Here is a 17636-nt window from a genome sequence, read left to right on the forward strand (position 1 = left end):
TTAAGGTGAATTTATTTTATGACGGCCCCAGACGATACTGAATACATGCGCAAATGGAAACCTGGCAAAATAATATGCTAGACTGTATGATATGATATTTACTGTGATCATTTTCATTATATAAATCATTTGCATTTTGATATATATATATATATATATATATATATATATATATATATGTATAATTACTTTACACATAGTATTACTTATGTTGCCTTATAAAGTATTTGATCAAAAATGGATGACTCATATTTGACATTATCTATTTATTCATAAAGCTGTAAACAATAATAATAAATATTATTTCAGGCTCTTTCTAGGCTCATTCATAATTAGTAATTAAAGTTAAATTAAATTAGAAATTATTTTTTATAATAGTAGCTGCACGAAGTCCGCTTCTGGAGTAAAGAGTTGAAAGAAAAATATTTGAACATTAAATATAATGTTTGTCATAGATTTATCCATAATTGAAATTTTTACTCATTTATATTTAACTTTAAGACTTTATTGAATTAATTTTATAATGTTTATTGATATCCATGACATGATAGTTCACTGTCAAGCGCACGCTACAAACTAAAATAAAACGGGACATGTGCTGCCACAGTCGCTCGAAAATTGAACTTGCACACTTGTGATTTCACAGTTATAATAATCGAAAATATCTCTTATGATCTACATGCTTGTTCCAGTCTGTCAAGCAAAAACCATTCCACCCACGCTACGGAAAACACGTTTTTTTGTATAGCGAAGGAAATGCTTTTGTGCATCCCAGACTGGTGTTTTGTCTGGGTATGTCGGACTCAATACCGCCCTGGTATAATGCCGACTAAAACCCACACTTTGCCCTTGACTCTGGTTTCTACGGAAACCGCCGTTAGGCATTAACTTGTGGGGGGAGGATCTAGAATGTTATAATTCTTAACTTGTTTTTATGCTCATCTTTTAAATGGGCGAAATGCCATTCGTCCTTTCTCTTTCCACAGAACGCAGGTCAATTAGCACATCTCTCGCAAATCTGTCTATGGCGCTCCAAGCAGCTTCAGTCGTTAGCATCACTTCAACAACAGTACCTGGAGTAATTTTTTGCCTCAATGTCTCTTTCACATCGTCCCGTACAGCACCAAATCGCGGGCACACGGAGAACACATGCTCAGCATCTTCGATTTTGTCCAAACAATGTGGGCAATCCAGCGGGCTATCGTGCTTGAAGCGGTGGTCGAAAACAGCCGTGCCCAGATAGCCTTTGCGTGGTGTAATAATTTATTTCTCCATGCTTGCGATTTAAGCCAGACTTTGATGTTTGGAATGAGACGATGCTTCGATCTGCCCTTCAATCGAAAGTTCAATCGAACATTCAAGAATTACGCCAAGGTAACAGATGTGAGGGTTTGACGTGATCTTTAGATTTCCTGTCTTCAGCTTGATGCTTCAGCTACTGTTTTTCTACTCGTGATAACAACAGCTTCACTTTTTTGTTGTGCTAATTGGAGGTTCATTGTCAAATAGATTTACGATCTCATCAATTTGTTTGGAGACAACTACTATGGTTACATCTTCTGCATATGCTACTAGTTTTACACTTGTTGGAATCTCAAGTCTCAAAAGGCCATCATACATAATATTCCACAGCAAAGGGCCTAGAACGGAGCCCTGCGGCTAGATTTCCTGTCTTCAGCTTGATGGTCTTTTTTGTTTTTCTTCTCGTGATAAGAACAGCTACACTTTTTTGTTGTACTAATTGAAGGTTCATTCTTCCGATCCAGCGATTAATTTTTCCAAAGGTTATGTCAAATAGATTTACGATCTCATCAATTTGTTTGGAGACAACTACTATGGCTACATCGTCTGCATATGCTACAAGTTTCACACATGTTGGAATCTCAAGTCTCAGAAGGCCATCACACATAATATTCCATAGCACAGGGCCTAGAACGGAGCCCTGCGGAACTCCTCCTGTTATATTATATTCTTCTGTATCATCGCGTGAATCGTACATTAGAATTCTATCTGTAAAGTAGCTAGCGACTATATTGCAGAGGTATATTGGCACGTTCTTGTCACGGAGTGCACACATAACGCAATCCCAGTTTGCAGAATTAAAATAATTTTTCATCTTCAATGTAGCTACTAGACAGGACTTCTTCGACCCCCCCTTCCATCTGGTTATAGCACTTGTTTCCTTGGTGGCATTAACTACCAAGTTTATAGCATCGATAGTTGATCGCCCTTTGCGAAAACCATACTTATTGTCTGCTAGGTGTGGGTCATCTACTGCATCTATTCTTTGGTGAATTATTATTTCCAAGATTTTACCCGCTGTATCCAGCATGCATATCGGACGGTAAGATGATGGTTCATCTGGTGGTTTTCTTTCTTCTTTGCTGTTTCCATTTTCCTGGAAAAACCCCTTCTTTTAGACATGTATTATAAGCATGAAGAAACATTGTCGGAGATATCATAATTGATGTTTTTAAGGCGATATTGGGTATTCCATCTAATCCCGGTGCCTTATATTTCCAACCCGAAGACAAGCTTCCATCAGTTCTTGCAGTGTTATAAGTGGAATATTATTCAGTTTTACATGTGTTCCCTGGTAGTTTAAATTAGGTTGTCGTGGGAACAAAGTAGTTACTATTTTATTTTATAGTAATGGGCTAGTTGGTGAATGCATTGGCTGGCTTTTGAAGCGAGACATTACAATCTTATAAGGCCTTTCCCATTGGTTTTCCTCGACATCATCCAGAAGTTTTTTCCAGGACCTAATTTTACTATCTTTGAAGGCTTTATTTAGTTGCCGACGTACCTGTTTGTATTCTACTACCAGTTGTGAAGAATTTGTGAGACTATAACCTCGCTGAGAGATCCTTGTTGTCTTATGACACTCTTTACGAAAATAGCTGATTTCTTCATACCACCAGTGCACAGATTGTCTTTGATTTGTGACATGCTTACGAGTCATACTGATATCACAGCCTTCGGTCATTTTCTTCATCAGCTCTCTAGTCTGCTCATCTGCATATTCTGATGTAACAGGTTTGCAATTTAAGGCTACTCTCATGGCGCTTTCATCAAAAGAGTTTATTTTCTACCCAATGGCTTTCGATATCTTTACATGTCTTCTAATGTTTCTATTCGTTGATATTACCTAGGTGATTACATTGTGGTGACTAGCAGTGTAGATATCTAATACCTTTCTGACGGGGCTATTGCTAACAAAAGTAAGGTCTATTATTGAGCTTGCACTGCCCTTGACAAAGGTTGGCTTATCACCGCTATTTAGTAAAACAACACCAAGTGCAGTAAAGGCCTCTAAAAGTGCTTTACCTCTTGCATTAGTCTTCCTTCTTTCCCAGTCTACCACCGATGCGTTAAAGTCACTGGCTATCGCTACGGGGTAGTGTCGTTTTCTAAGAAATCAACAAAATCTAGCAAAGAAAGACTAGGTGAAGCGTAACAGCTGTATAAATGTATGTCAATGATGCTGCTACAAATCCAGCGTTGCTATTGTTTACAGCACTCTGGAAACAAAATTTGCCACAGGACCAAATAACAGCTTTGGTGGTACTGTCCGTTTCCCATGGCCAATCAGTTAGTCGTTTGTAAGGTTCTGATAAGAGGGCAATATCAATTTTCATATCTTTTACCGTCTGCATAAGCAAGTCGTGTGCAGTCTCACAATGACTCATGTTTAGCTGCATTATCTTCATGCTTTTGCGTTCATTATTTTCTCCAATGCCTGCCTCCCTATATACAGGTCATCTATGAGTGCCGGCATGATGTGCTACATTTTCAGAGCTTACTTACTCATTTTGCTGCATTTATACAGTTGGCTATTTTGTGACCTTCTTGTCCCATCTAATGCATAAATTGGACCGATTCACTCTTGCACTGTGATCCATAATGTCCGAATAGCCAGCATTTAAAGCATCGGATTGGTTTCTTGATGGTTTTAATTCGACTTGCTCTGAGCAGATCGTGTACGATTGCTGCTGGCAGAGCTACAGTAGCAATCTGGGTACCACTGTATGCCTTACGAATCTCTATTGCTTCTGCTGGTGTGTTACAGGCTCCTCCGGTTGGTTTTGTGCATACTGGATATCAATTTTTGAGGTTTCACCATCAATATCCATTATTTTTATAGTTTCTTGGTGCCCCTTATAGATAATATAGAAATATTTAAATAAGTAGAAAGATATTTCTATGTGTTATAAAGATGTATTAAAAATTATGATTATCAAAACTATACAAAATGTCATGATATGAATATTTGTTTCTATCGAATTCCAAGGCTCCTCGATTCCCACATATACTTCCTGCTCAGGGTTGACCTCACACTAGTTCAAATATGCACGTCAACACGTTATATTTATTTGGTGGGAAGACAGATTGTAGCAGAGTTGTGAATTTGAAATCTTTCGTTGATCGTAATCCACCACAGCTGGATATGAGTCATCTGGCATAATGAACGAAGTTAGTAAAATATTATACGAACTTGTCGATGGAGTATCTCGGACAGTTGGGTCGATGAGGGCTTTTCAATAGTGCAGGATTGAATTGCCTAAATCTTCATAAGAGCTTACTGTTTGAATGACTGGAGTCGATGAGGACAACTTGGATGAAGTATCTAAATTCAGTTCTAAAAACAACATATAATCCAGATCCAGTTCCAAAGTGTTAAGCATCAAAAGACGATTTGGTGAGTTACAGGACACAGAGAGGTTGAATTGCAATTCCAGTGAACTTTTTGGTGTCAGCGATAACCCGATACAGAATGAGAATGCCAACGGAAGTCCGGTGTCATGGCTTCTGACAGATGTACCCTTGCTTCCTTTTTTTCTGTTTTCTCGGATGAACTTCAGGCCAGTCATTTACCACGATTTGTTTTTCGTCACGTATTTCTATGATCGATTGACATCTGGGCAAACCATTTTTCTCATTAAGCTGACTGTTTCTTATATTTTGTGAGTTTCGGTTTTTTGTTGCCTCGCTTGTGCCCTGCCGTTCACTTTCTTCTATAGGGACTGTTTCATCACTTCGCACTTCATTTATCATTACTGTCGGTTGTATCAACAATTGCTGGAGCTCATTCCATAACTACTAAAGACATCGATCTATAATATTATATTCTATACATACTTTTGTTTCTGTATTGCCAAAATCATGGCACACTATAATCTAACTTGGAGCAAGTTTGCTCCATAATGCGGCCCCAAACTTTAGCATAAATTCTATGAAGTATTTACTTATTGAATAGTAATGGGACATTTTCATATTTAGTATGGTATATAAACCTTTTGAAGTTTTTATTATTGGTACTCTGATTCCATCGTTGTATTCTGTGTCGTCAAGTCCTATTTTTTGCATAGCTGTCTTACTGAATTAATTCTACTTTGCAGTAGCTGGCATATCAATTGTGATTGTGTTACTGTTTGAAATAATAATATAGTACATTGTGAATTACTTCTTTAAGCTTCTTATTGGTCAGTATCTTAATGATTAACTGGCAAAATTATGGGGTGCATTTGATTATATGAGGTATTTGCGTTTAGCAGCCTTCCGCCCGCTCTCAATAATTTTTTAACACAATTGTTATTATTTGTATCTTTATTTAATTCTTTATCGTAAACCTTTCCTTTTTCTTGCCGTTCAGATATCGTAACTCATTTATTTGATGTTTCAGGCGAACCTTTATCTTATTATATTTCTGTTTATTCAACCAAGATTTGTAATTAACTTCTTGAATAATTTTGCGTTGGAATAATTCCTTTATTTTCAACTCCAATTCTGATTTAATTTTTTTCTGTTTTTCAGCTCTGCTTTTGCGTTCTTTTTTTTGCGATTATACCAAGCTCTATATGCAGCCTTTCTTGCTTCTTGTTTAGCTTGTCTATCCTTTTCTAGTTTCAAGTTATTGCTTGAACATTTGTGTAATATAAAACAACCTTCCGCTAAAGATCATCAGCTTTTTTGATTAGTAATTTGTCTTCTGATGATGTATCTACATCTGAGATTATGTCATATACATAACAATTATATTGTGAAAGGTTAAAAAGCGCTAGATATTTCTTACTGTGCTCTAATGCTAGTTTTTCTTTCAATGAAGATATTTGTTGGCGAGCTATATGTAAATTTTGTGTTAAATCGGATTTTTTAAATTCTAGTAATGCTATTAAATTTATTTGTGCATGACATAAGAATTCTAATTCCACTGGTTTGCTGTTTCTTTTTGTGTTAGGAACTTTTTCTTCATCTAATTTTGCAACCCTGTTGTTGAGTTCAAATACTTTCTGGTTTAGCTTACCTACAGTTTGATGGGCATCCAAAATCTTTCCAAATGAATACACCTGTTTCTGAAGATACTTTATTTGTTTTCTAGTGTCAGCTGTAGTTTCATATAATAACTGTTGTAGTTTCATTATATCTTTATTCTCATTATGCAAACCTTTTATCTCCGCCTCCAATTTTGTAATAGTTTCTTGTAATAATATTTTTTCTTGGCATTTACTTTTTAAGTGAGTCTTTATTTCCTTAATTTCTTCTCTTAACTTATTATTTTCATCTTTAAGTTGAGTGATTTCTTTCTTGTGATTTTCAGAAGAAGAGTCTGTATATACATCAAACATTTTCTGGAGATTTTTGTAATAATAATCAAGTCTATCGTTCCTGTCTAAAAGATTTTCAATTAGCCTATTTTGCAATTCGTGTTCTTTTTCTAATTTAATCATTTTTTCACTTATGTTGTCATTTGTTGAATTATTTTCATCCTGTAATTTTCTTTCTAAAATACTGTCTGATCGTCTATATTTTTATATCTTACTTTAATTTCAAATTTAAGTTCGTTGATCACATTTTTATCCATATTTGATTTATTTTTATTATCATTATCTAAGTTTTGTAGCAAATCATAATATTTCTCTAATTGCTCATTACGCATTAATAATTATTCAACTTGTGTACTTTTTTTTCCTAAATCTAATTTTAAACTATTCACTTCTTTTTGTAAATTCATCTCAATTTGTGCAAAATTATTCTGCATGCGAACCATTTCCAACTTTGTTTCTTCTAGCAAATCAACAGTATTTTCCTGTTTCTTATATTTTTCTGCATTATTTTGTCTGCTGTCAACTAAATTAATTATTGCATGTAAAATCGTTCAATATTTAGTTTCACTCGCGTTGCGCTCATCATTGTTTTGGAATTCATCGAAATTAATACATTCTAATTCATCTTGCGCTACGTTATATTTTTTAAATTCGTCTTCTAAAATTTGTTTATGCGCATTTAATTGTATGACACTCATGTCGTGGCCATATTTTAATATGTAATTCCCAATACGCGTTAGCTTGTATCGTGCGGTTTTAGTATTGTTTATCATATCATTGATATTTTCCATTTTGAATGCGATAGCTTTTTGTAAATTCTCCTACCTTTTCTTCACTCTAATTCTTCAATGTAGTTTTTTATCCGGCTCGAGGGATCATTTTATGGAGCGCATTCCATAAATACTAAAGTATATTTAATTAAAACTCAATAATTGACTAATTTACGATGATTTATTAGGCATCGATCTATAATATTTTTTTCTATACATACTTTTGTTTCTGTATTGCCAAAATCATGGCACACTATAATCTAACTTGGAGCAAGTTCGCTCCAGTTGCATTGCTTGGCACTATGTCCCCTCTGATGGGGAACATTTTAATAAAATTTTACCTGCACTCAGAGGCGAGGTTCACTCAGCTCACTAACTTTTAAGTAAATTATTAAAACTGATAGATCTATCATAATATTTTACGACAAAATATATAATTTCTCAACACGTGGAAGTCACTGTTTGCGCAATTATGCAGTATCGTCTGTGACCGGTTTAATAAACGTTTATTTTAGCTGAATTGTTGCATGAAAAATAATTTTAGGCGGTGTAGGTGTGCCACGAGACTTCAAGTTAGCATATAAGTATTATTCGCTTGCCTCACAGTCCGGACATGTTTTAGCATTTTATAATCTTGGTCAAATGCATGCTTCAGGCATGGGGATGATGCGATCCTGTCCTACGGCGGTTGAGGTAAATCTTTTAATTCTTATTATATTCATTTAAAATTAATTAGTCAAGCCTTTGATTTTTCAATATAAAATTTTTACACAAGTTTCAAAAGCACATTCAATCGCAAGACAAACCTAAGAAAGTACCTCCGCGTTTTATAAAGATGTATTAGGATCTATATATATGTTAGTATTTATGAATATGTATATATATATATATATATATATATATATATATATATATATGAGTGAGTTCTTGAGGGCGATACATCATACAAAGAAAAGGCAAAGATTTATAAAATAATCTTTAATTCAAAACGTTTCGACATTCAATTTAATGTCATCATCAGTGGATCTAAAAACAGTATAAAAATTGATAATGCCCGTATTCTTTATCACGAACGAAACACAATTCAGAGACGTTTTGCAGAATCTTGTTACATAATCTTGATTAAAAATAGTGTAAACAAAAGAAATGATACCTCCTTACTCTGCGAAAATTACCAAGTTATACTTAATAGCGTTTCTAAATTTATTTCCATTGAGTAAAACTAAACCCGTGTAATATAGTCGCTAAATTTATTTTTTCGTTTTTTTTTTATATTTTTATTAATTGTTTAAAACTAAATCCGTTCACGTAAACCTTACCTCACGTATAACCTTACACATTCAATTCCGAACATAAAACCCTAGCCTTACTCACCCACACATTGCTACGTTGATTGTAAAAACCTTTTAGTGTCCTCAAAACAAAATTTTATACCACATGTTTTTTACTTTTGCCTCGGGATGTGTAGCGATAACATAGCCCCTGGTCTGTGCAAAAATACTTAAAAAATTTTTCCACAGTTTTGAAAAACAAAACTTTCATTATTTTTCTTACTAAAAAATTCATGATTATCGACTGGTTAGTTGTATCAATGTTTCAAAATTCTGTGATGTGTACACATTTTTAGATATAAAATACCTTGTTCAATGTAAGATTCATTTTTACCTCTTTATTTTCTTCTATATATATATATATATATATATATATATATATATATATATATTCTGTGTGTATATATGTACGTTATAGCATGTACATGTTTATATGTGTGTATATATATATATATATATATATATATATATATATATTATAGAGGTGAGAAAAAAAATCTTCATAAGACACCGTCATCATTGATACTCCGCTGTCCATCCTACAGCAGACAACGACGGACGGCAGTGTGGAGATTTTTACCCACTAAAAAAACACTCCTCTTTCCTCTCCCCGCAGATGGTACGGGGAGGACTGGATTGGAACTGCGTTAGCATTACATCAATCCAGTCCGTGCTGCGCGTTGCAACGCCTGCTTTCGACTACTGGTCCCTTTCTCCGGTTTTAGCCTTCAAAAGATGCTGTGCATAAGCTGCTACAGCTGACCAGTTTTCTTCTTGTTTTATCATGTAGGTCACAAGGCTTGAGGGGGTGAGCCTTGTGTCTATGATGTGCTGGGCGTTGTTATGATAGTCCTTCCACCGAGCACATTCAAAGAACGTGTGCTCAGCGTCGTCAATTTTATCTGGACAGTATTTGCACATTGGCGTGCTATGCAAGCCCATCTTAAAAAGATAGGCATTGAACTGTCCATGTCCTGCCAGTAGCTGGGTCTGTAAGAAATCTGTGTCCTCGTGTTGTCGAGAGAGCCACACGCTAATGTCCGGAATCAGACGCGCCGTCCATCTGCACGTCTCTCCTGACGTCCACCGATTTTGCCACTCTTGTAAAGTTTCTTTTTTTATTCTTGGCTTTGTTTCTTTGGAGCTCTCGCCACCTATTTTAGCGTCGTAAAGTTTTACTTTCTCGAATGCTAGCAAGTCAATTGGAATGGCTCCTCCTATTACCAATACAGCTGCTTCAGATACCGTGCGATAAGCACAGGTAACTCTTAGAGCTCCTCGTCTTTTCACTGACGCTATTTTGCGCCGATATGTTTTTTCTTTGAGGATATCCGCCCATATCTCATAGCAGTACAGAATGGACTACCTCGAGCAGGACTCGTCGTTTTCGGGTTCGTGGTCCGATGCAGTTAGCCATAATCCTTGACAAGTTGGATACCGTTTTACTAGCTTCTCATCTATCATTACTCCCAGATAGCGTAAGGCCCTTGTCGACGTCAAAGTTGTCTCTCCTATGTCTACAGTGAATAGTTTTGGAAACCATTTTTGTCGGGTCAAGACAACCATCTCCGTTTTCTGTTTGGCGAGTTTTAGGTGGTGTTTCTCAACCCAGGTCTCTATCGTATCGACGGTCTCTCGAACGAGTAGTTCAGCCTCCTCATTGCAGTCCACTACGATTGTAGCTGCGACGTCGTCTGCAAAGCCCGTGAGTTTCACCTGCTTCGGCAAGGGGATCTCCAGGAGCTCGTCGTAAACAGCGTTTCACAAATCGGCTCCTAAGATTGAGCCTTGAGGTACACCAGCTGTAACCTCGTGTTCTTGATGACCTTTTGTCGTTTCCACTATCAACTTTCTCTCATCGAGGTAGTCGTCTATTATTCCTAGATTCTCTGGCTTTACGTCAAAATTATGCTGTAGGACGTTTAAAATATCCTTCCAATTCGCACCGCTAAGGTCGTTTTTAACGTCGAATGTAAGGAGGAGACACACTTTACGAGCTTTAAGGCTACCACGCTCTTGCTGTTTCCGTTACCTTCCGAATCGCGCCGATCGTCGATCGTCCTTTTTGAAAATCATGTTGGTTGTTGGAAAAACCTCCGGCGCATTCAATGTCGTTTCGCAGTCTGCATTGAATGAGTTTCTCAAGCAGTTTTCCGGCAATGTCTAACATGCAGAGTGGTTTAAAAGACGATGGTGTTACAGGGGTTCCCTTGCCTTTGTCTATTAGGACCAATCTTTGCCGCTTCCAGACAGTAGGAAAGGTGCCGGTTGCCAGACAGGCATTGTAGGCGTTCAGAAGAATCTCTGGAAATTCCAGGGCTACAGTCTTGATCACTGAGGCTGAGATGCCAACAGGGCCTGGTGCTTTTCTTGTCTTTATAGTTTTTGCCGCGTCTTGTAGTTCCTTGATAGTGAAGGGTGTAGTTTCACTGTTTTCCACTTATTGTCTCCTTTTCCGTGGCGGGTGTTTAGGAAATAATTCCGCTACGATGCAATTCATCAGATCAGGAGATTTCGGTGCTTCTGGTAAAGCTCTACCAAGTCGTTTTGTAACAATTTGGTAGGCTTTGCTCCAGAGATCTTTGTCAAGATCATTGCAAATCTTCTTCCACAATCCGGCTTTAGCTGATTTTATGGCTTTATTCAGGGTCTTTTTTGCCTGTTTGTACTCATTTGTATACATATCTTGGTGGGGGAAACGTTTTGCAGCTCTTGTGGCGCGGCAATGTAATGCGTGGCATCTTTTCCGTAGTTCTGCTATCTCTGATGACCACCAATATGCTGAACTGGGCACACCCTGATTTTTTGGTCGTGGCATAGAGGCGTTACATGAGGTGACAATAGCGTTCATAGTTTTAAGAACCGTTTCTTCCGTTTCTCTGCGGGTACTTAGTTTTGGATCAGCTTGAAGAGTAGATGCGTTTTTCTCGAGGGCTACTCGCAACGCTTCCTGGTCAAGCTTCTTGGCATTCCACCTTCGTTTGCAAAAGTTGCTTGGTCGAGTCGGACCGGATCCAATACTAAATGTCACATGTTGATGATCACTGCCACTATACTCTTCAGATACAGTCCAGTCTCCAATCATGTTCGCCGTCCTTGGAGTGGCAAACGTAATGTCGAGAATAGATTCCCGATATCCTGGTTTTCTAAAGGTTGTAATACTCCCAGTATTTAACACAGTAAGGTCCAATCTTGCAGCAAAGTCTGCCACGTCATTTCCTCTAGTGTCCGAGTATTCGGCGCCCCATTCTGCCGAATTCGCGTTGAAATCACCAGCTACAATGACTTCTTCGTAAAATTTGCCGAGAGTGTCTTCTATGCTTGCCATTTTCTGGCGAAATACGCTAATCCCTTCATTTGGTGAAAGGTAGACGCTCACACAGTAGGTCGTGGGAGTCTTGATCCAGACGAAACCCTCGCCGCTTCCGTTGTCCTTGACGGGGATCTTCTTTGAGTTTGTGATCCATATTTCTGTCGTGCCAGATTTATCTGCGAACCATGATTTATTCTTAATATTCATATATTGCTCGCAGATAAGGCAGATATCGATCTTATCTTCAAAGACACGTTGGCGCAGTAGATTCTGCGCCAAGGCAAATCTATTCAGATTACCTTGTAGAAATCGCGTCATTTCTGTTCTTTTGTGGCTTCGGCAAGTGCTACATGGAATGCTTTACAGGTACCGGATCCGGCGACATGGCTCCCGCTGTTTCGATCTTCTTTGCCTAATGTACATAGAAAGTATTTTGGCTTTTCCGTGCAGTCTACAGACTTGTGATTTTCCCCGCCGCATTTGTAGCAATACTTGCTTATGTCTGGTCCCCCGCATTTATGCGTTTGGTGTCCGAAACCGAGGCATCTAAAGCAGCGGGCCACTTTAGCAACTGGGCGAATGCGACAGTTAACCCACCCAATTCTTATGCGGGCCCCATTTACGGCTTTGATTGCATTAGCCTCGTCTATCTCACAAAAGGCCGCTCGTTGTCCTCTTGATGTGACTTTGGTCAAGTTCACTCGTCGTATTTCCAGTTTTATCGTAAAGTCCCGAATGAGTGCTTTGCAAACGTCATTTTCGGTAGAGACACCATAAAGGTCAAGAATCTCTATCGTCGTCAGCGGCGTCAGTGATTTCACTGTTCCTATGTTTTCAGTTGCTGCCCTTATAGCAGCTGCAAAGGCTGCACTATCTTCGGACTTGGGACTCATTTCCAGTAATACACCTCCATTTCTTGTCTGGGATGCATAAAGGCATTTCCTTCGCTATACAAAAAAAAACTCTATTTTTTGTCTGTTTGATGGACTTTATGTCCACGCCAGTCTCTGCCGGGTTTACTTTTTCCTTGATCTCCTTAAGGATGTCAGCGTACGTTTGTCCTTCAGCTGGTTAAACCAGAACATCCTTGGTTCTATGTTACCTTCGAGTTGTCCTATGATAGTTGTTTCTGTGCTTAGCACTATCATTTGTTTCGATTCTTCCGGTTTCCGGTTTCTCGGTTTCCTCCAAGGTTTCTTTCGGATCCCGTGCTCCTTTCTTCTTCAAACTTCGTCGAGGTCAACTTTCGTCCAGTTGTGTTTTGAGGATGTGTTTCCGCGTCAGAGGTGGGGCTAAGTGAAGATAGCAACCTTTTGTTTGTGTTTTGCTCTTGGGTCTTAGGGGTTGGCGTCTGAGTTACACCCGGTTTAATAGTTTTTTCGGGAGAGGTCTGTGTAGTTTGCACTGTCATTCCGAAAGCTTTGGGAGTTGCCGTATATTCTTTCAATGCCAGGCTATATGCTTATCAATCGACCTAATTAGCTCCTTTATTCTGCTGTGAACATTGTTCCTATCTTACACATACTCCGCTAGCTCGTCAATTTTGGAGCCAAGTCTCTCCATCGGCGTTTGACGACATCTAGTCGATGGTGCAGAGTTTACTCTGTCTCGGTGAAGATTACCGGCAACCTTCTTGCCTCCTTTTACTATAGCGGCTTTTGTCGCATCGTGCTCGACGTCCATAATTACGTCACCTTTCTCTTGTTTTTTGGGGGTTTTCATAGTTATCCATGCTATTTAAATAGTCCTCTAGAGCAAATCTCCGAACAGTCACACCTACAGCTACCTCCATTACTGTAAGAGCTTGTGACCATTGGAGCGGGAAATAAAACATCCGCTCCGGCCGTGCACCTTCTTCCTTCATTGGCATCCTCTTGCTCCCGTGGGTGCGGCACGTTGATGTCGGGAGTTTCCACGTACGGTGCGCTATATGGATCATCCACACATTTCTTTCGAGCAGTGTACCCTCATCCGCTTCCGTACGTGATCCTAGGTCAGATGGTGTAACCAACCAAAAGGGAGTTTTTAATTTTTTCCGCGATACACGGACGGTGGCTGTTACTCCTCAGCTCCGATGCCATATCTGGTCCGCGTGGGCTATTTTATTTCGCCCCAATCCGCCGATCTTACGATCGGTTAGGATACCCCCTATCCGCCACCTGGGGAAGCGCCCGGTAGGAGTTTGGCTTCTACCGACCGGATATATATATGTATATATGTGTATATGTATATGCAGTGGCGGCGCTAGACCATTCGTAGGCGTCGGCGAAGTTCGTTTACGAGGCTCCCCTTTATTTCCAAATAAAGTTGACTAGTGATGCATGGCATCGTGCCTTAAGGCAAATATAAAAGTTTTTATAAAAAATGTTTTTTTTATTTGAAATATTTTTATACTTTGAAATTGAAATTTTCGATTTTTTTTTCGAAGCAACCACGCTGCGTTAGCTGCTTACAGACAAAATATCGTACATTGGTACCGAACGCATAGTAATATAAACAAAATTTGTACTTATTAATAAAAATCTTTATAAAATAATTTGATGTGAATATATCTAATGATCATTTTTGTCCGCCAAATGGCTTTGCTTTTACTTTTTTTATTGAATCTGCAAAACCGCCTATTGAATCTGCAAACCGGAAGGCGATTGGATCTGCATTCCTAAAAATTTAACTAGTTCTTCATTTTGTAAATACAAATAAAATGTTCTGCGAATCATTCAAATCGGACGCTTTATTTATAATAGACTGAAATACCATTTTGGCACTTTTTGTTCCGTATCTTCGAAACGGTTTGCCCTGCCTTTGCCAAAAACTAATCATCACCACGTCTTAAACTAATCACCACGCCACGAATACAATTTAATTGTTTTCTGAACTTTTCAAAGTGGGTGATCCGTGTTCACAAAATCGTCGACGAAAATTTGTATCCGCGCATATATACATACATACACACACATACATCCATTTTTCTTAAGGTATGCCAAAATGTTTAGAAACCATCGTGACAAAAAGATGTATAAACATTTTCATTCTCGATTTTTTGCGATTACTATAGCTTACCCTACGGGAAGTTAAAAATTGCACAAGTTAAAATAAACAAACTCTTCGGCAAAAATAGTTCGTTCTTCAGATATTAGAAAAACACTGAAATTAAATAATTATTCCGAAGAAGTTTCTTTTTTGCCAAATCATTCGATTCATTTTTATGAATCTTCTTATGAAGTTCTTCTCTACGAAATTATAATCAGCAAACAGTTTTTGAATTTTCAAATTTGGTTCAGGAATGTCAAAATGTCGAATTTTTTAAGAATATTTATTTCTTTGTCGACGAGATCAAACGATTTAAATGATTCAAAAAACATTCGATTCGTGTTGATAAATTGTCAAAGGCAGGTCCAGCGGTTTCGAAGATACAAAAAAAGTGTAAAAGATTATCAATGCAGTTTGTGAAAAAAACTGATCATCCGATTAAAGTGATTCAAAAAATATATTGCTTGTGTTGACGGTGTTTCAAATTAGTTTCAAATTAACAGTATTTATAATATTTATTTCAAAATACAGAACGCGAGGCCCCCCTTTATTTCCAAACTCGAGATTGTTATATCTCATTCATCAATTCTTACTGATCATTGGTTAATTTTATTCCTTGGATATTTAATTACTGTTTGGATACATTATGATACCTACTCATAAGTATTTCCAAAAGGAAATAATGATTTACATTATTTTCACATAAGAAACAACCAAACAAATATAAACAATCAGAGAATTAGCCTTCTCGCGCGAAGTTGTTTAGATTTAATAATCTATAGTGTTGACAGAATATTAGATAGTGTCCAATAGAGATAAGAGAGTAAAATTATAGTTCCCGTAAACCACTAATTATTTTCTTTACTTGCACATCAGTATGAAAAAAACTAAATAAAAATGAAAAACTAAATTTTTAATAATTAAAATTTTTATGGAGCCTCTTGCAAGGCCCCCTTAAGCGCGAGGCCATCGGCGGTCGCCGACACCGCCGACGCCTAGCGCCGCTACTGTGTATATGTATATGTGTATATATATGTATATGTGTATGTATATGTATATGTGTATATATATATATGTATATGTATATGTATATATATATATATATATATATATATATATATATATTATATATTAAATGGTAGAATCTTGGATTTGTGTATATTTTGTAGAGTTTCGAACAAGAATCCAAAAGTAATAAAAAGCAAGAAAAGTTTTTAATAAACAATTTTTTTATTTATTTATTTATTTACTGTCGACGTTTCGGAACTAGGTACGTTCCATCTTCAGGACATCTGTCAAGAAACATGATCTTGATGAGATTTCAGCAAACAATATGTTTAAGAAAAGAAAATGGATTTTTCAAATAATAAATTAATGGAAAAACTAATAATGTACAGAAATGTGATAATATGATCAAAATGAAAATGATAAAAAATAAATGAGTGGATTATCTAACAGGATATTAAAAATGATAACATTTTTAAAAGTTATAGAAAATTTTAGAAAAGGTTAATGACAAATTTGAATTAATTACCTGTATGTATGAATATATCTTAGCACTTTTTCACTAAAACAAAATTTTAACAAAAAATCAATTTGAGTTGTTTTTTCAGCCGAATAGTTAAATTTTGTAACTTAAAATTTCTAAAAGTTTTGTATTTTTTAAAATTATTATTTGAAAAAGACAAACAATATTACTCTCTCGGTATTACGAGATCGGCAGTTTGAAACGAACTGTTTAAGTCTGAGTCATGCAACACGTGTAAACCCTTGAGCATTGTGAGATTGTATGTGTGTGTTTTTATATGTTAGGATGTGAATACTTAAATTATTGATTTTAAATGGAAGTCGATATTAATTGTTTGCCAAAAGGTGTAAAAAATTTAAATATGAATCATGTAATAAATTGTGATCTGATCTAATGTTGACACTGTTAGAAACATTCATAAGAATATGACAACTCTCCGCGAATAATCTCCTAAGGATGCAACTTTCATGATATAAGATCTTTGGAGTGAAATTAAACGAATGGGCGTTTTCAATAGAGTGTTGTACTATGGTACTTTTGAAATTTTTTTGTTTGTGGTGGACCACACTTAGTTCATGTTGTCTCATTCTTTTGTGTACATATTGCGAGGTTTGTCCAATATATTGGAAAGCACAGTCGTTAACAAAACAATAAATAATAAATTATATTTGTGATTACAGAATAACCTCCCCCTCTAAAGGTTTTTCGTTCTCGAAAAACACTAAAAAGAAAAAAAATTGAAAAAAATGAGTTCCATCTCTTCCTCCGCCCTTAAGAAAACTTTTGTCCTCAAAAGTGTTATTACTGTTAGACTTCGTTTACAAACAATTAGGCTCTAAAAAGAAAACCATTAAAACATTTCATAATAACTTGAATTAATTGAAAAAAAAAAATTGCATAAAATTACATATACTTTTTACTTACAGTGTATTTAAATATTGTTTATTTTTGAATTTTATTTGACCTAATAGTATTCATACCTATAAAATTTAACTTAATCAGCAATCAACTGCAATTAGTGGTCTTCGATTATGTAGGGATCACATGCTCCTAAAATTT

At 36.6% G+C, this 17636-nt stretch overlaps 1 protein-coding gene across 1 annotated transcript in view; it reads left to right on the forward strand.

The window, feature by feature from the left end:
- Nucleotides 1-17636, forward strand: part of LOC113386796 (protein sel-1 homolog 1) — a 225599-nt gene that overhangs the window by 149056 nt on the left and 58907 nt on the right. The window contains exon 9 of the mRNA XM_026624551.1: nt 7920-8068. Coding sequence (XP_026480336.1) covers nt 7920-8068 — 149 coding nt within the window. The remainder of the gene's footprint in view (nt 1-7919; nt 8069-17636) is intronic.

The sequence above is a fragment of the Ctenocephalides felis genome, unplaced genomic scaffold, assembly GCF_003426905.1.
Source record: "Ctenocephalides felis isolate EL2017-DRISC unplaced genomic scaffold, ASM342690v1 CF-g0.4_SCAFFOLD_03571, whole genome shotgun sequence".
NCBI lineage: Eukaryota > Metazoa > Arthropoda > Insecta > Siphonaptera > Pulicidae > Ctenocephalides > Ctenocephalides felis.